This window comes from Lepidochelys kempii, chromosome 6 (assembly GCF_965140265.1).
Source record: "Lepidochelys kempii isolate rLepKem1 chromosome 6, rLepKem1.hap2, whole genome shotgun sequence".
Lineage (NCBI taxonomy): Eukaryota > Metazoa > Chordata > Testudines > Cheloniidae > Lepidochelys > Lepidochelys kempii.
This window is the reverse complement of record NC_133261.1, coordinates 15,782,274-15,801,165: the sequence shown is the minus strand read 5'-3', so window position 1 is coordinate 15,801,165 and position 18,892 is coordinate 15,782,274. Positions and strand designations below refer to the sequence as shown.

Sequence of the window (18,892 nt, the reverse complement as noted above, 5' to 3'; positions counted from 1 at the left end):
AGCCTAAACTTGTTTATGGCCAGTTTATATCTATTTGTTCTTGTGTCTACATTGCTGCTTTTGTTAATTCCTCTGTAATAGTTATCCCTCTGATGCATTTAGAGAGAGCAGTCATCTCTCTCTCCTCAGCCTTCTTTTGGTTAGGCTAAATGAAAGTATTTCAGTCTCCTCTCCTAAGTGAGGTTTGTTAGGGGGCTTATTCCTTCACCCACTTACTTCCCTGGTCCTTCTCGCATGACCAGAGAGCAACAATACCCAAAGTCCAAAGGTGCAAACAATTCGATGTTTATTGGGGTGAACTTCCAGCAAGCATGATTCCAGTTCCCTTCCTTAGTATCCTCCTTCCCAGCTCTGACACCACAGAGCCTTACACCTGTGTCCCATTCGTGCCCTTAGCCAAACATGATTCCAATTTCCTTACTCCCATTCCCCTCGCCTCACACACCCACCCACCCCCATTCCCAATTCCCCCCACACACCTGCCACCCACCCACCCCCTGATTGACTGCAGACTATATAGTCAAACTTGAGTTCTGCTTAGCTATACCTTAACCAATCATTTTACTTAAATTTAACTACCCAATCCTAACATATTGTAACATGATTATGTAACCAATTATATCCCACCACCTTAAGTAGTTGACCCCCAGCAAAATTAATTATACAGCAGACAGAAACAATCACAGAACCAGACAGAGATTATACAGACAGACAAACAATAGCAAAGTGGGAACTATAAATGACAAAACAATACAGAAGTGAGGATTTCACATCCCAGCTATTGATAAGTGAGTTCTTGCCAGGCAGGATGCTATCAAACTGAGTTTCCTTTTACATTTTCTAGGCACTTCCCTTTCTCTGGAGGTGATAGGAATACAATCCTGTCCTGATAGTGCCTAACAACCCAATAGCACCTTATTTCAATGTGACTAGTTTGGAATGTGAGGATGTGACTGTTTGCTTCCTAGCTTATGGCTGCTTCGCCAGAGGCCTTGGCCTAAGAACAGGGCCTCAGATTGTCACAGTAAGAGAAGGACCTTACACTGGCCGACAGTGATTTTGATGCTCTCTTTTATACCTCTCTAACTAGCTTAGTGATAAGAATACTGTTAGGATATAGATATTCAGGCCTGTCTGCAAAGGCCTGTACTTTAAGAATTTAGGTGTATTCTTGTTGCCGGCATCCAGTGCCGAGAGGCTGAACAACAGCTTGAGTTAGTTCGTTACCCAGTGTGCTACACCCAATAATCACAACGGGGTGGAGAAGCAGAAAAGTTTATTTGCAGCTGCAAAAAGGTACAGGGAGAATAAAATCTCAAATCCTGCACACAGAGCAGGAAGTTACACAGGCTTTTATACATCCTTTTTCCCAACATACTTATCCAATAGCAAGCTGCCCCAAGTATCCATATAGCCAGCTAATCCAGTTCCCAGCTAGTTCCCTGATTCTCTGTATCATTTGTTAAACTATACATAAAGCTGCTTTATTCAGCATTGTTCTTCCATATCTCCCCTGTTTGGCCTTGCTTAGTTTTAGGCAGTCTGACTCTGCAACATATTGTTGCAGATTCTTAGCATAACTGCTGTGTGTGCCTCCAGGCGGGGGGGCCAAGGACACCTGGGCCTAGTGCGAGGGGGCTTTATCGACACTCGTGGTCTTCCATCCCCTCGAGTTACCTAGTGGCCATGCCCCAGTGTCCCCAACATTCTTATCACTTGGCTAGTTCCAGAGGTATAAAAGAAAGAATCAAAACCACTGTCTGCGAGTGTAAGGGCCTTCTCTTACTGTGACAGTTTGTGGCCCTGTGCTTAGGCTTAGGCCTTTGGCTAAGCAGCAGAGGCAGCCATAAGCTGGGAAGCGAACAGTCACATCCTCACATTCCAAACTAGTCACATTGAAATAAGGTGCTATTGGGCTGTTAGGCACTATCAGGACAGGATTGTATTCCTATCACCTCCAGAGAAAGGGAAGTGCCTAGCAAATGTAAAAGGAAACTTAGTTTGATAGCATCCTGTCTGGCAAGAACTCACTTATCAATAGCTGGGATGTGAAATCCTCACTTCTGTCAGGTTTCAGAGTAACAGCCGTGTTAGTCTGTATTCGCAAAAAGAAAAGGAGTACTTGTGGCACCTTAGAGACTAACCAATTTATTTGAGCATAAGCTTTCGTGAGCTACAGCTCACTTCATCGGATGCATACCGTGGAAACTGCAGCAGACTTCATATATACACAGAGAATATGAAACAATACCTCCTCCCACCCCACTGTCCTGCTGGTAATAGCAAATACTCACCAACAACCACATACCACACAACAGAACCACTAACCCAGGAACTTATCCTGGCAACAAAGCCCGTTGCCAACTGTGTCCACATATCTATTCAGGGGACACCATCACAGGGCCTAATAACATCAGCCACACTATCAGAGGCTCGTTCACCTGCACATCCACCAATGTGATATATGCCATCATTTGCCAGCAATGCCCCTCTGCCATGTACATTGGTCAAACTGGACAGTCTCTACGTAAAAGAATAAATGGACACAAATCAGATGTCAAGAATTATAACATTCATAAACCAGTCGGAGAACACTTCAATCTCTCTGGTCACGCAATCACAGACATGAAGGTCGCTATCTTAAAACAAAAAAACTTCAAATCCAGACTCCAGCGAGAAACTGCTGAATTGGAATTCATTTGCAAATTGGATACTATTAATTTAGGCTTAAATAGAGACTGGGAGTGGCTAAGTCATTATGCAAGGTAGCCTGTGTCCTCTTGTTTTTTCCTACCCCGCCCCCAAGATGTTCTGGTTTAACTTGGATTTAAACTTGGAGAGTGGTCAGTTTGGATGAGCTATTACCAGCAGGAGAGTGAGTTTGTGTGTGTATGGGGGTGGGGGGGATGTGAGAAAACCTGGATTTGTGCAGGAAATAGCCCAACTTGATTGTCATGCACATTGTGTAAAGAGTTGTCACTTTGGATGGGCTATCACCAGCAGGAGAGTGAATTTATGTGGGGGGGTGGAGGGTGAGAAAACCTGGATTTGTGCTGGAAATGGCCCACCAGATGATCACTTTAGATAAGCTATTACCAGCAGGACAGTGGGGTGGGAGGAGGTATTGTTTCATATTCTCTGTGTATATATGAAGTCTGCTGCAGTTTCCACGGTATGCATCCGATGAAGTGAGCTGTAGCTCACGAAAGCTTATGCTCAAATAAATTGGTTAGTCTCTAAGGTGCCACAAGTACTCCTTTCCTCACTTCTGTGTTGTCTTGTCATTGTAGTTCCCACTTTGCTATTGTTTGTCTGTATAATCTCTGTCTGGTTCTGTGATTGTTCCTGTCTGCTGTATAATTAATTTTGCTGGGTGTAAACTAATTAAGGTGGTGGGATATAATTGGTTACATAATCATGTTACAATATGTTAGGATTGGTTAGTTAAATTTCAGGAAAATGATTGGTTAAGGTATAGCTAAGCAGAACTCAAGTTTTACTATATAATCTGTAGTCAATGAGGAAGTGACTGGGTGTGGGTGGGGGTGGGCATGGGCATGTGGGTGTGGGAAATGGGAACAGGGAATGGGAGTAAGGAAGTTGGAATCATGTTTGGCTAAGGGTAGGAATGGGAACAGGGACACAGGTGTAAGGCTCTGTGGTGTCAGACCTGGGAAGGAGGACACTAAGGAAGGAAACTGGAATCATGCTTGCTGGAAGTTCACCCCAATAAACATCGAATCGTTTGCACCTTTGGACTTCGGGTATTATTGCTCTCTGTTCATGCGAGAAGGACCAGGGAAGTAAGTGGGTGAAGGAATAAGCCCCCTAACAAATACACCTAAATTCTTAAAGTACAGGCCTTTGCAGACAGGCCTGAATATCTATAACCTTGTTAGGATATCCATTTCTCTGGATATACAAGTAGCCCTCCTCCATATCTGGTCCAGTTTGAATTCATCTTACACATGGGAGACCAGAATTGCACACAGTATTCCAGATGAGGTCTCACCAGTGCCTTGTATAATGGTACTAGCACTTCCCGGTCTCCACTGGAAATACCTCACCCGAGTATCCCATGACTGGGTTAGCCTTGTTCCCAGCTGCATCAGAGTGAAATCTCAGTGTCATCCTGTGATCAAGCAATACACCCAAGTCTTTCTCCTTCTCTGTTGCTTCTAGGAGATAAGTGCCCAGCTTTCAGCAATAATTCTCATGGTTAGTCTCCAAGTACATGATTTAAGCACAGAAGCAACGGCCTTTACAACTACAGCACGATCTTTATGCTACTTTGAAATTTTAGCAAATGGCAAATTCATTGCCTTGTGCCTATAAACCACCAGGCTTCCATTCATTATTGTGCCAAGCCATCACACAATGCTTTTTGCGGAGAGTAACAAAAAGCATGATCCCTGCTGCCATCTTCTTACAGTCCAAGACTCTGACCTTGCAACACTCCATTTTGGGATGCAGGAGTACACATGTGCACCCAGTCAGGCAGAGCAGGGACTCAAACCAATGTCTCCTAGATCTCAGGCGAGTGCCCATGCATTTCTTGGATACACATGCCTTTCTGCTTTTTCCATGAAGAGTTTTGAGGCATTGGTTTTGCCTACTGCAGGATGAACATTGACATTTAATGAACCGTTTGTGTTGCTTGGCCAGCCCTCAGCACGTGCTTAACTCCATGCATGCGTGAAGTCATTACCACCTGCACATTAAGTGTTTGCAGGATCCGGTCCCACAGTAGGCTACCCTAGAAGATGGTAGTAGAGGGGTTAGAACAGTTACACCACGTTAGCGTGACAGTCCCTGTGGGTTCTACAGTAGGTGGAGGGTGTTGATGTGGTAGGAGCAGTGGGAGAGGATTTTAGCTGTTGGAAGGGGATTTGGAGAGGAGCTGGAGGGCTGTAGTTTCCCCAGGTGAGATGGAAGGAAACTAATGCAAATGGAGAAGGGTAGATTGCCGTGTAGACAGAGGTGAGTGCGTAGATGTAGCCGAGGTAGCTTTGGCCTAGCCAGATCAAGCAGTAGAGCAACAGCAGCACAGGCTACCCACTGGAGTACGACCCAGAGTCCCAGCTAGTCTTGTATAGGCCATGCTTCCACTACCGTTATTTCAACTAGCTTGATGAAAGCTAGCTCACTTGGGTCTGTGTGTGCGCACTACAGCCATGCTTTGGAGTGCCCCAGAGATATAGCTTAAGAGTCAAGAAGCAGGAGATACCAGTTATGGGGCAGATCCCAGCTCTCAGGCAGGATGCTTAAGGTCTTGAAGCATCAGGTTTCCCAGTCACTAACACAATGGGGAAATCTTCTCCACCTCCTGCCACAGCCCCCACAGAAGACACAAGGGTTTCTAGTTACCAGACTTAGGCGTGTCCCCCAGCTGGCTCACATGGACTTCATGTGAGACTGGCAAGCGCCAGTAGTTCTTATTGCGTGCCCAGGGGAGTTAGAATCCAGCTATTCACAGTAAAGTTAATCAAAAAGTCTCTAGTTCGGCTGAGTGGCTTCCCCTCCCCCCAGATAGGACCCCAGGAATGAGAGAAAGCCATTTGATTTACCTTGTCTAGTGCTAGCTTGCAGTCTTCTTCCTGTCCTCTATGCCACATCCTATTCTGGTGTCTATCCCTGCAGAGAGGTCTGTTCTGCTGCTGAATGGGGAAGAGCTACAAGGCTAGTAGCAGACCCCTGGCCTCAACAACTGCTGTTCCCTCCCCCAGAGGGACACACGCTACCACAAGACATTAGTGCACTCCAGAGATTTTATTTCTGCTCCTCTCCCTTATTTTACAGTCATCTGCCATGGAAGATTTGGGACCTTGTCATCCAGCTGCTTCTCCTATGGAGTAGTGTCACAGTAACGAGAGAAGCCACAGCCACCAATGAAAGCATGGCCAGAAGCACCAGGGTCAGGTCTAGTCTGGAGACAGGGTCTGAAGGAGGAGGAGGAGGAGGAGGAGAGGTTAAGACAATCCAGATTTCTGTAGGGTCTAAAGTGTGGAGATGACACCTAGACTTCCCTGCCCCAGTGGTGCTCCCCCTACCGCTTAGGCCAGCCTTCATCAGAAAGATACTTGAATTGTCAACTCACTTTTTAGACTGTGAGCCAGCACCACCATCCCATTGATAGCCATCCAATAGAGGGCAGAGGCAATGCTAGCCCCAGTGCATTGAGTGCCACAGAGGCTCAGGGCATACAAGTCACCATTGAGGTGCCATAGTGTCCCCCCCGCTTCCCCCAAGTTTGCTGGTTTTTGAGACAGCCTATGAATGTCCATAGGATAAGGATATAACCCAACATTGGCCCACTCATAGGAAGCACTCACAGGTATGGTGTCAGCCAGCATTAGCTTACATATGGATCATCAAGGAGTGACTTCTGCATGTAGCCCCCCTCCCCCCATGAACATTTATATTTGAACCCCCTAGACAGCATTGACTTGCTGTATTCCAGGTTACTGTGCAAGATGCCAGTTGTCCTACTAGGGTTTAACAGAAACCTCACCCTTGTTCTCATAGACGTGCTCTCTCCACGGCTCAGGGCTCTCCTGGAAGATCACAGGGCCAGGAGAACTCACCAGGTCCTGGGGCTCTCCTGTCCCATTGTTGATATCCAGGAACCGGCGGCCTCCTGGCAGATGGAATGGAGAGTTAGGGAGCTGTCTGTCCAGCGCACTCACAACCAGAGGGCCCATCGTGATGAAATGCAGCGTCACCATGGACTCAACCATGAGTCCTTACAGGCCTCCTGACAGGTTGTGGTACCAGGTATTAGATCTTCCTGAATTGCTTATTTGAAGTGTGGGAGAAGTTGGGAAGAAAGGCCATTTCATCAGGAGCAGCAGACACTCCACTCTCCAGAGGCAATTTCTAGTATTGTCTCCTACATAGGGCAGTTGTAGGAGATTAGGCCATTTACCTCTTCGTCTTAGCCCATCATACCCTAGCTAGCGCTACAGGACATGGTAGAGGTACATAACGAGCTGGGCTGAACGCCTTGCAGTCAGTGTATAGCACAGGGCTGGGCAAACTTTTTGGCCTGAGGGCCACATTAGCACTGTAAAACTATATGGAGGGCCAGGTAGGGAAGGCTGTGCCTCCCCAAAGAGCCTGGCTCCCTCCCAATTCCTGCCCCCCGACTGCCCACCTCAGAAACCCCCTCTGCCCCCCAACTCCTTGTCTCCTGACTGCCCCCTCCCAGGACCCCTGCCCCTAACTGCCCAATGGGACCACACCCCTATCCAACCCCCCGCTCCCTGACAGCCCCTGCTGGACTCCAATGACTATCCAATGCCCCCTGACTGCCCCCCCGAACCTCTGCCCAATCCAACCAGCCCCTGTCCCGACTGCCCCCTGACACCCTCTGCCCCTTCTCCAATCCCAACCCCCTTATGATGCTGCTCAGAGCAGTGGGAGCTCACAGCTCCTACCGGAGCAGAGTGCTGGAGGCGTGCTGAGGCTGCGAGGGAGAGGGACAGCACAGGAGGGGCTGGGGGCTTGCCTCCCCGGCCGGGAACTCAGGGGCTGGGCAGGATGGTCCTGTGGGTGGTAGTTTGCCCACCTCTGATATAGCAGGACAGGCAGATCTCTGTTCACTATGAGTCCTCTGGTATTTGGGATGGGAGCTTGTAGAAACCCACATGGATTTCAGACCACTCCGACTTACTTGTAGCAGCTCCTGATGGGCACAGGGTCCTGCAGGGCTCCAGCCGGGAGGGGTAGCAAGCTGAGGCGCTACAGTAAATGTACACCTAAAATCCACACAAGTGAGAATGGAGTTAGTGAGTGACTGGCCAGTGCTGGTAGGAGGCAGGAAGTAGATCCACAGCTATCGGTTTGGTTCTGCATGTGCAGCGCCTCAGCAGAGACTGAGGAGGTCAGGACCTGACTAAAATAGGAGCTCCTGCCCCTGCACTCCGACTTCCCCCTCCTCACCCGCTTTATATGTGGGCCCCTTCTCACCTCTCCCTCAAGTGCCACCTGGGAGGCGGAGTCCACAAAGGCAAAAGTGGAGAGGACGAAGCGCTGGTGGTGAGTCGGGAAGGGCAGCTCAGATGAGGCAGGGCCCACGGGCACAAGCTGGGTTCTGTAGTTGTCTCCCAGGAACGGGCACCTGGGAGCAAGACATGAGAGAAGGGTGGACCAAGGAAACCGCCTTCCTCCTCCCCAAGCCATGCTCCCCCTCCATCCCAGCCACTCACCCGTCCACCAGGATGGGCCACTGCGGCTGCTGCAGGGGGTTAGCGCTTGGGGTGGCCCAGCACTGGTGCAGAACCAGAACCAGGGACGGGTCTGTTCTGTGCAGGATGCGAACCTCCATGTAGACAGGGTCCCTGAGCACCTTCACCACAGGGTAGTCTCTCTCTGAGAGATAGGATCTGTAGCTCGGGTCTGTGGGGGAGAGGGTAGGAGGAGAGCAGAGCTGAGACACCTGTGGTCCTTCAGGGGGATGGGATCTCCGTGCTGGAGTGAGGGGTCACCTACCTGTGGCGATGCGCAGCTCAAGCCGGAGGGGTCCTGCCTGGGTGACTGGAGCAGGTGTGGGGGGCAAGAAGACCTCGACCTGGACTGGCAGAAAGTCACTGGCATTGTAGATGCAGCGAGCATGGAGGCTGCACAGGAGAGAGCAGAGGGAGGAGACAGGGGCTGATGCTCTGTGACTTCAGCTTGAGGCCACGTGGTGTCTGGCAGTGACCTTATTAGTGCTCGAGACAAGCAGGATCAGGCCCTATCAGTACTTGGATGGGAGACATCCAAGGATGCTAGTGGATCAACCCTTTTAGCAACTCAGATGTTCTTCCCTCCAACTCAGGGACTCAGCAGGAGTGTCTGAGCACGGCCACATGGGGGCCTTCTCAGACAGGCTAGAAGCACCTGCTTACTTGTCCTCACATCTCTTTTGGCAGCATTCTCAATGTAAGCAGGGGAATAGTCCTGCTCTTGTGGGGAACTTTCCTGGCTTCTGCACTACCCCGGTGAAGTGGGCTAGCGAAAGGATCCGAGTCCTCGCTCCCACTTCCTTTATCCAGTGGCCTCCCTGCCCTTCAGGGCTCCCCTCCACTCTCCTGTCTGGTAGAGTTCTCGTAACCCCAACAAGGCTAGGCCCAGGATTCTTGGGGGGAGGGGGGGGAGAGGGGGCTCGACCCCCAACCCTGCTGTGGTCACCTAGGACTGGGGCTAGGGTGTCCCCACTCCGGGGTACTCTCTGCACTGGGCACTTCTGACCCATGAGCATTGCATTTGCTTTACCTTGTATGGAAGTTATCTAATCAACTATTTTAGAAAGAAGGAAACATGGGAAAGGTTAAAGGAAACACATGACCTGACTCTGTGACCCAGGCAAATCCAGCTCACATGGAGGACAGGACCTCCCTGGCCTCCTGACTCTGATTAGCCTGCCCACCCTGTCAGTCAGGCTGACCTGGAGCATTGGCCTCTCCCCATTGTTCCTGGGGACTGTCACTCTCAGGGTCCTGATTTCCCAGAGATCCTTCCCCTTTTAGTACTGGGAGCTAGCCAACCAGTACACCTCACTGAATGTTAGTAAGGGGGCAACAGTCCCTACATCAAGCTTTCTTTCTACCAACCCTGTAGGGAGTTATTAGTCCCTCAGGGTGGCCCCATGGAGCCCTTCTCGGGTCAGGCTGGCTGTGCCTACTTGTCATTGGAGATCGCACAGCAAGTGGCATTTACAATCATAAGATTAGGATTGGAAGAGCCCTCAGGTGGTCAGCTAGTCCAACCTGCTGCTCAAAGCGGGACCAACCCCAACTAAATCATCCCAGCCAGGGCTTGGTCAAGCCAGGTATTCAGAACCTCTAAGGATGGAGATTCTGCCACTTCCCTAGGTAACCCATTCCAGTGCTTCACCACCCTCCTAGAGGGATAGTCCCGTCCCCAATAGCCATCCTAGACCTCCACCACTGCAGCTTGAGACCATTGCTCCTTGTTCGGTCATCTGCCATCACCGAGAACAGCCAAGCTCCATCCTCCTTGGAACCCCTTCAGGTAGTTGAAGGCTGCTATCAAATCCCCCCTCACTTGTCTCTTCTGCAGACTAAATAAGCCCAGGTCCCTCAGCCTCTCCTCATAAATTATGTGCCCCAGCCCCCTAATCATTTTTGTTGCCCTCTGCTGGGCAATCTCCAAATTTTTCCACATCCTTTCTGTTGGTGAGGGCCCAAAACTGGACACAGTACTCCGGATGGGCTTCGCCACTGCTGGTGAGAGGGGAATCACTTCCCTCCATCTGCTGGCAATGCTCCTACTAATGCACCCCAATATACCAGTAGCTTTCTTGGCAAGAAGGGCCCACTATTCATTCGTAGCCAGCTGCTCGTACACTGTAATCCCCAGGTCCTTGTCTGTAGAACTGCTGCTTAGCCAGTCGGTCCCCAGCCTGTACCAGTGAATGGGATTCTTCCCTCCTAAGTGCAGGACTCTGCACTCGTCCTTATTGAAGCTCAGATTTCTTTTAGCCCAATTTTTCTAGATCTCTCCCCCCAACTTAGTGTTATCCATTAACTTACACCCTCAGCAAGCCATCCCATCATCCAGATCATTAATGATAATGAACAAAACCAACCCCAGGACAGACGCCTGGGGCATGCCGCTTGATACCAGCTGCCAACTAGACAGAGCTGTTGATTGCTACCCGTTGACCTTGATGATCTAGCCAGCTTTCGAGCCACCTTTAATTCATTCATCCAGCCCCTACTTCTTTAACTTGCTGTCAAGAACACTGTGGGAGACTGTAACAAACTTTGTTAGAGTCAAGGTATATCATGTCCACCGCTTTCCCCACATGCGCAGAGCCAGTTCTCATCATAAAAAGCAATCAGGTTGGTCAGGCACGACTTGCCCTTGGTGAATCCATTTTGGCTGGTCCTGATCACCTTCCTCTCCTCCGAGTGCTTCAGAATGGATTCCTTGACAACCTGCTGCAGGATTTTTCCAGGGACTGAGGTGAGGCTGACCAATGTTGGCATTTGATCAGACAACGTAAAACCCTGACTCTTGGACAGTCAGCTGCACAGAGTGTCCTTCCCTTCACAAAGCAAGATTTTGCCCCATGCCCCATTAGGGATCAGGTGCATTCCCCCACTCAGAAAAGGGGATGTCTGTGACTGCAGGGAATCCATACCTGTAGAACATCCCCTAAGTCCTTTGGTGGTCAGGAGAGGCTGCTGGAAAATTGATGGATCAGATCTTTGCCAGGGGAAAGGATCTGGCCTCACGCTTCCACTGTGGAAGGGCTGAAGACTGCTCACCATCACTTCCTTGCTAGTCAACAGAGCAGGCCAACTTACATGAAGGTGCTGTCCCGGGTGATGGAGCCGTCCGGCCCAGTCCGGATGTCGATGCCAGAGATCAGCTGGTTCTCATAGATCAGTTTGTCATGGATCACCTGGAAGAGTGGCGACATGGGGCAGGTTAGTCCCCCAAACCCCTGAGCAGAGCACTCACCCTGGCTTCCCGTGGGTGTCCCCTCACCTGGACTGTGGTGCCGCACTGCATGAGGGGGAAGCGGAAGATCACAAAAGCCTCAGTCATCCTGATGGGGTCACACCCTGCCTGGGCATAGGCTAGTCGGACACTCTCCAGGATGATGGGGTGATCAGACATGTCCCTGGAGACCACCAGAACAAAGTGACCATCCAGGAGGCACTGAACAGTGACTGCAACACAAAGGAGCAGGATTAAGTATAGATGTTCCTGGTAGAGGAATTGGGCAAGAGTTCCATGCCACACTCAGGATGATAGATTGGAGAAGAGCCATGAGAAATATTAGAAAACAGGCCTTGTAGTGACCAAATTCTGTCTCTTTAGACAGAGAGAAGGTTAAGGGGTGACTTGATTACAGTCTAAGTATTTAAATAAGGTGTAGATCTGAGAGCGAGGGTAGTTAACTCTTGGAATGGTTTGTCCAGGGTCATGGTGGATTCTCCATCACTGACAAGGCAAGACTGGATGTCTGCCAAGAGATCTGCTGGAGGAATTATTTCAGGGAAATCCTATAGCTTGTGTTATACAGGAAATCAGACAGACTAATGATCACAATGGTCCCTTCTGGCTTTGGAATCTATCAAATGAAGCCCCATGGGGGTAAGTGGGTTTGTCTGAGACAGCATGATTGCAGCTCATGTTGTGCAGGAACGAGACACAAGCCGGCAGAGTTATCCATCGATCTGATGATGGAGCACCAGCCTGTACCGTCTGAGGGGTCTTCCTCTGCCACCACACATTTGGTGTTGGCTCTCAAGATCTGCCAGGCATTAGGCAACTGAGGAGAGACCGTGATGTAGGAAGGAACCCCTTTGTACACAACTGATGCCAGCTGCAGCCTAGGGTGAGAGTTACAAAGACATTGCATCCAAGTCTAGTTCACCATGCTAGTAGGTGGTGACCAAACTCATCTGAGACGTACGGTGTGTCACCAAGCTTCCCAGGACAGAGATGACAAAAGGCTCCATAAACTGACATGAGGGCAGGTCTCCCACCTGTGTTGCCAAAGTAGCAGGGAGTGGTGAGGTCAGTCTCATCATAACAGCAGCCAGCCTGGAAGCAAGCAGCTTGGCCTGGGGCATCCGCACAGGGCATCTTCCCAGCCACCACACGGCACTGCTCCTCTGTGAGATGTGCCCCTAGAACAGCAGGGTGTGGATTAAGGAGAGCTAGAGAGCCTCTAAAGAGATCACGAGAGACCCTTCCCCAGAGACTTTTTAAGATCTGTAGTGACCTCTGGACAAGTGGCTGACCTCAACACCAGTCCAACCCTCCTCCCCTTCCCCAAAGGGCTGCAAGAGCTCCCACAGTGGTCCTCCATCCCAGCTCACCCTGCCCCCCACAACCATAACCTCAAACCACATACCACCTCAGACAGCATTGTGCTCAGATCCCCACCCCTGTCCTCCAGATGTAGCATGTTGCCCTTCTCTGATAGCAGGCTTAACATGTCACTTGGAAATTCAGGCTCCTGATCTGCTGCTGTGTCAGAGGAGAGCCCCCACCTGCACCCTACAGCCCCCTCAACACAGCCAGCAGTGTGGTCAACTGTAATTTATCACTTAGCAGTTCTGAGGTGGGTTTCTCTAGCCATCTCATGAAATAGTGAGCAGACGCCTGCTCTATGAATTTTTCCTTTATTGAAGTCACCATCTCCCTTTACGGACGATGGGGCAGAAGCTAGCAGGTTGGCCACCATTTCCCCATAGCCGATCAGAGGAAAGTGTCCCTCATAAACATGGCTGCGAATTTCTTTCATGAGACTGAAGCTGTACCTACAGGCAAAGTGGATGCCACTCTGGTTTAGGGGGAGGGCTAGACAGGACTCTAGGAGAGTGAGGGACTAAGAGCTGAGAAGAGCCTGTGAGAGACACTTGGGTTGTGTGTGTGTGAAGGAGACAGATTGCAAGCAGATGTGGGGGTGAGATATGAAGGGATACAACATCAGATCCCAAACCCTGGGATACTGGAGGAACAGGGGAAGCCCCTCTGAGCAGCCAATGGCAAGGACACATTGGTGCATGTGTGACTGGATTTTGAGCCAAAGAAGCTCAGACTTTGGAAGCAAGTGCCTTCCCCCTAAACTTTGAAAAACCAGAAGGCAAATACCCACCCCTTCCCCTTCAAATAAACTGGGGGCGGGTGGGGGAAGAGCATGATTTCTAAACGAATCTCATTTTTGATTATGGCTTACAACACTGTCAACACCAGCTCTAACATGGCAGCCACAAGCAAGAGACAAGGTTCAGCTCCTCTGAAGGCCACCACAGGAGTCAGGAGTGGAGCATGAAACCTTCCATTAGAGGGGACCCACATGCACTCAAACCAGTTAGAGGTCACAGACACCCCCACACACCTATGTTGCTTGGTGGAGGATATAATAGGGGCACCGGGCGCACCAGGCCCGGCTGCGGCTGGGGCACCGGGCGCACCAGGCCCGGCTGCGGCTGGGGCACCGGGCGCACCAGGCCCGGCTGCGGCTGGGGCACCGGGCGCACCAGGCCCGGCTGCGGCTGGGGCACCGGGCGCACCAGGCCCGGCTGCGGCTGGGGCACCGGGCGCACCAGGCCCGGCTGCGGCTGGGGCACCGGGCGCACCAGGCCCGGCTGCGGCTGGGGCACCGGGCGCACCAGGCCCGGCTGCGGCTGGGGCACCGGGCGCACCAGGCCCGGCTGCGGCTGGGGCACCGGGCGCACCAGGCCCGGCTGCGGCTGGGGCACGTAGCGCATGGTCTCCTCTGGGGTTAAGTCACGTTCAGTGGGCTTGGGGCAGGTCATGTTCACATCATAGGTGGCAGCGACGGCCCTGGCGCTCAGCAGTTCCTCCACTCGGACTTGCAGGTGGTTACGCCCATCCTGCAATGAAGAGACACCAATCAGTCCGTATTGTGGCCTAACAGACTCTGTAGGCGCTAAGCGCAGCGCCCCCCAGCTGCACAGGCTGCTGTGACTGCAGGTATGGACCCATCTCCAGCTTCTGTTGTTGCTCAGGTACACTGGGGTGAGGTGTGCCAACCCCCCTCACCTTCTTCTGCACATGACAGCCATTGTAGCCAGCTGAGAAGATCATCGCTCCTTGCTCGCCAGATGTGACCCAATGGAGACAAATGGAGCAGTTGGTAACTTCGAAGGGTGTCCCAAACTCATCTGTGGAGAGAGTCATACAGGTCGTGGGTAAGGAAGAGTTAAAGCCCTTGATGAAGCTTAGCCAAGTAGCCATGTTTGGAACAGCGACTGTGGTTTGTCACATCCTTCAGTTTAGTGGAGTTTAGCATGGTGGGAAGCAGCTCCAAAGATACAGGACGGCCGTCATTTACCAAGTCTGACCTAGAGCCAGGAGTGTTAGGATATAGATGTTCAGGCCTGTCTGTAAAGGCCTATACTCTCAGTATTTAGGTGTATTCTTATCACTTGGCTAGTTCTAGAGGTATAAGAGAAAGAATCAAAATCACTGTCTGCTGGTGTAAGGGCCTTCTCTTACTGTGACAGTCTGAGGCCCTGTTCTTAGGCTAAGGCCTTTGGCTAAGCAACAGAGGCAGCCATAAGCTGGGAAGTGAACGGTCACATCCTCACATTCCAAACTAATCACATTGAAATAAGGTGCTATTGGGCTGTTAGGCACTATCAGGACAGGATTGTATTCCTATCACCTCCAGAGAAAGGGAAGTGCCTAGAAAATGTAAAAGGAAACTTAGTTTGATAGCATCCTGTCTGGCAAGCACTCACTCATCAATAGCTGGGATGTGAAATCCTCACTTCTGTATTGTTTTGTCATTTATAGTTCCCACTTTCCTATTGTTTGTCTGTCTGTATAATCTCTGTCTGGTTCTGTGATTGTTTCTGTCTGCTGTATAATTAATTTTGCTGGGTGTAAACTCATTAAGGTGGTGGGATATAATCGGGCACATAATCATGTACCAATATGTTAGGATTGGTTAGTTACATTTCAGGAAAATGATTGGTTAAGGTATAGCTAAGCAGAACTCAAGTTTGACTATATAATCTGTAGTCAATAAGGAAGTGAGTGGGCGTGGGTGGGAGGGGATGGGAACAGGGGTGCGGAAATTGGAATCATGTTTGGCTATGGGCAGGAATGGGAACAGGGACACAGGTGTAAGGCTCTGTGGTGTCAGAGCTGGGAAGGCGGACACTAAGGAAGGAAACTGCAATCATGCTTGCTGGAAGTTCCCCCCAATAAACTTTGAATTGTTTGCATCTTTGGACTTCGGGTATTGTTGCTCTCTGTTCATGCGAGAAGGACCAGGGAAGTAAGTGGGTGAAGGAATAAGCCCCCTAACAAGGAGGGCTGAGAGTGGCCGAGCCAGGCCAGGCCAGGCCATCCCATGCTTGGGCATGACAACAGGGAGGTGATCACCCACAGAGGGCGCAGGATCCAGGCGTCTGGAGCTCAAAGGGCCGAGTTACACCAGAGCTTGGGATACCCAGCCACATTTTGGTATGTCCTTTTACAGTCTCCCCCCAGCAGGGTTCCCTCTTTACCCTCTGCTATTTTGTGGGTCACGGTCAGCAGGCTGTTGTGAGGAAAGACTTTGCTACCTGGATTCAACGGTTAGGGCTATCTCCAGTCTTTTCTCCAGGGGACAGAAGCCACAGACTCTCACTTCAGGAGACCAGGGTACTCAAGATTTGAGGGCAACAGCCAGGCCACCAAAAAGCACTAGAGTAGGAGCTTCTTGTTCCCTTCCTAAAGCTCTCATTACATACTGTAGAAGTAAGAGGTTTCCACAAGAGACCCATAAAACCCTCCTGCATGTCTAAGAGGGCAGACGAGCAGGAGGCTTCTTAGCTTTCTCATGAAGCAGCCAGGCAGCTACTTACCCACAACTTTGAAGCGGACGGTGCGGCCCTGGCTGGGAAAGACCAGCAGCTGCATCCCATAGTCTCCACAGTCATACTCATGTTGCAAGACAGAGAAACTGATCCTGTGGAAGTCCCCCTGCCCAAGGGCTATCCTTAGGGACCAGAGCAGCACTAAGCCCACAAAATACCTACAGGCCAGCCCCATGGCTGAAGATGCTAAGAAAGAAGCCCTGTCTAGCAGCCACTTCTCATAAGGGGAGAGGCTGTGGGAGCGGGGCTTTGTAGGGTGAGTGAGTGGTGGGGAGGGGGCGGGGTGTGAATCAGATGAGCAGAGAGGCAGCACCTGGGGAGCTGCCTGGTGGTGGGGAGGGGCCGGGTGAAAAGTGCAAAGCTCAGGGTGAAAGGGAAACATAACCATCGAACCCTTCAGCCCTAAGACCCCCCTCCCATTGAAGCCTCCTGTTACGCTACCTTTTCAGTGTTGCCAGCTCTCAGGATTTTATTGCAAGTCCCATGGTAACTGATGTTTTATTTCAAGCCCCATCTCCTGGAAACAAGGAACTAGCTGAGAACCTCAGTGTGCATTCAAAAGAAAAATAAGTTTCTTGCCCGCACAGTTGCAGAGAAAAGCTTAAAAACAGGGCTCAAGCACACCCCAAGTGCCCCAAAAATCAGAAGGCCAAGTTGCCTGGAATCGAGGGGTCTAGTCAGTGTATCCTTCTGGGATCGGATGATTTAGTTGGGGATTGGTCCTGCTCTGAGCAGGGGGTTGGACTAGATGACCTCTTGAGGTCCCTTCCAAGCCTGATATTCTATGATTCGAAGCGGGCGGGCAGGCACAAGGTCGAATCAGTGTGTAGGTGGCCATGGTATTGAATGAGGCCTTTTTCTTTCTTGTTCTGTGGGATTAGGTAATTGAAAAACTGGAGTGGATACAGAGAAGAGTCACAAATGCAATTTGCCGGCTGGAAGAAGTGCCGGCTAGCAAGAGATTCTCAGTGCTCAGTCAGTTTAGGTTATCGAAAAGGAGATCAAGAAGTAGCTCAAGTACAGTGCCCAAGTACATTCATAGGGCGAAAAGACTGGCTATTAAAGGGCTCTTTAATCGAGTGGAGAAGGGTAGAACAAGATCCAGCGGTTGGAAGTTGGAGCCAGCCAAATCCATGGACGATGCGTACAATAGCCTGGGGAGGCTGTACCTCCGCAAAGAGCCCCGCGTGGCCCTGCCCATGCTCTGCCCAAGGCCCCCTCCTTCTGCTGCTGGTAGTTGGCCCCAGCCCAGGCAAGCAGCCTGCTCCTCTTCCGGGAAGCCTGCTGGGCTGGGGCTGGGGCTAGGGCGGCTAGGACTTGGGGTGACTGGGGCCGCACCACCCAGTTCTCCAGGGCTGGGGGGAAAAGGAGGGCTGCCCGACGCCCACCCAGTGGTCTGGTGCTGGGGAGCAGCCCACCCACCCAGTGCTGCGGGGCTGATGGGGCAGCCTGTCTGGTGCTCTGGGTGGGTGTGTGTGCCCTGGCGCTTTGGGGCTGGTGGTGCTTGGGCAACCCGGGATTGGAAGGGGGGGCTGGTAGCCGTGGAAGGGAGGGATTCTGGGCTTTGGGGTGGGGCCTCAGGCTGAAGGGTGGGCTGGGCCGGGCCAGGGGCTAGCCTCCCCAAGCCTGTGGTTCACCCACCGTCCATGGCCAAATCTAAGGTAGACGTAAGGCACACATTTTGAAGGGTGACTAACCCTTGGAACAGACGACCACTGGAAGTGATGGAGTCTCAATCAGGCTATGTCTACACAGCTGCAGTGCTGCCCTGTAGTGCTGAAACATACTGCAGCAACGCTGTCGTAAATCCACCGCTCCGAGAGGTAGGACGATGGCAGAGTTCTTCCAGTGAGCTCATGGCATCTACCCTGGGAGAGAGGTTGGATTAACGTCTCTCAGGAGGGTGAATTTTTCACAGCCCTGAGGGACACACCTGGGTCAACCTAACTTTCTAGTGTAGACCAGCCCACAGGCGGCCTGTCTGGAAGACGCTTTACTTAGACACAAGTTATCGGGCTCCATGCAGAGGTAACAGGGTGACATTCTCTGGTCTGTGATCTGCTGGAGGACAGATTGGTTGATCTAAGGGTCCCTTCTGGCCTGAAAATCCATGAACCTATGAAAAAAACCGCTCAAGTGTATTTTTTGTGTGAAAAATCTCATGATTTTTGCAGCAATCTCTTGATTTTTGGCTCTTTGGGGTTGGGGCTCCCCGTCTCATCTCCCTCGCTCTTTCTGCCCTTCTCACTGCTGAGAATATTGCCAACCCTGAGCGCTCAAAAATCATGAGTCCCCCCAAACTCCTGAGCTTCCCTTAAAAATCATGAGATTTTAAAAATAACAAATTTGTGGCTATTTTAAAATGCTTTTCTGGCTTTTGAATCTGCGGAGGTCATGCTTTGAAGCTTCTCTGTCTCTACAGTTATTATGTATTTGTATTCCTGCAGTGCTTAAGAGCTCCAGTCATGGAGCAGGACCCCATTGGGCCAGGTGTCATACAAACATAAAACAAAAAGATGAGGCTCAAACCC

General features: G+C 50.9%; 1 protein-coding gene across 1 annotated transcript; it reads right to left on the bottom strand.

Moving 5' to 3' along the window:
- Positions 1 to 5,799: 5,799 nt before the first annotated feature.
- Positions 5,800 to 16,554, bottom strand: LOC140913246 (zona pellucida sperm-binding protein 1-like). Its single transcript, XM_073349294.1, has 12 exons — positions 16,350 to 16,554; positions 14,536 to 14,657; positions 13,868 to 14,366; positions 12,507 to 12,680; positions 11,500 to 11,684; positions 11,316 to 11,413; positions 8,491 to 8,618; positions 8,208 to 8,397; positions 7,969 to 8,119; positions 7,673 to 7,757; positions 6,512 to 6,637; positions 5,800 to 5,939 (listed from the first exon to the last, which is right to left on the bottom strand). Exons 1-12 carry the CDS (start codon positions 16,534 to 16,536, stop codon positions 5,800 to 5,802), a joined length of 2,085 nt encoding a protein of 694 aa, XP_073205395.1. The 5' UTR covers positions 16,537 to 16,554.
- Positions 16,555 to 18,892: the final 2,338 nt, after the last annotated feature.

What these genes read in the sequence shown, in the direction of transcription:
- LOC140913246 (XM_073349294.1), bottom strand. Translation starts at nt 16,536, where the DNA reads ATGGGGCTGGCCTGTAGGTATTTTGTGGGCTTAGTGCTGCTCTGGTCC. An exon ending in GCTGTCATGTGCAGAAGAAG is followed by an intron (nt 14,367 to 14,535) that starts GTGAGGGGGGTT and finishes TCTTCATTGCAG; the next exon opens with GATGGGCGTAACCACCTGCA. An exon ending in CCCATCAGGAGCTGCTACAA is followed by an intron (nt 6,638 to 7,672) that starts GTAAGTCGGAGT and finishes TCCATCTGCCAG; the next exon opens with GAGGCCGCCGGTTCCTGGAT.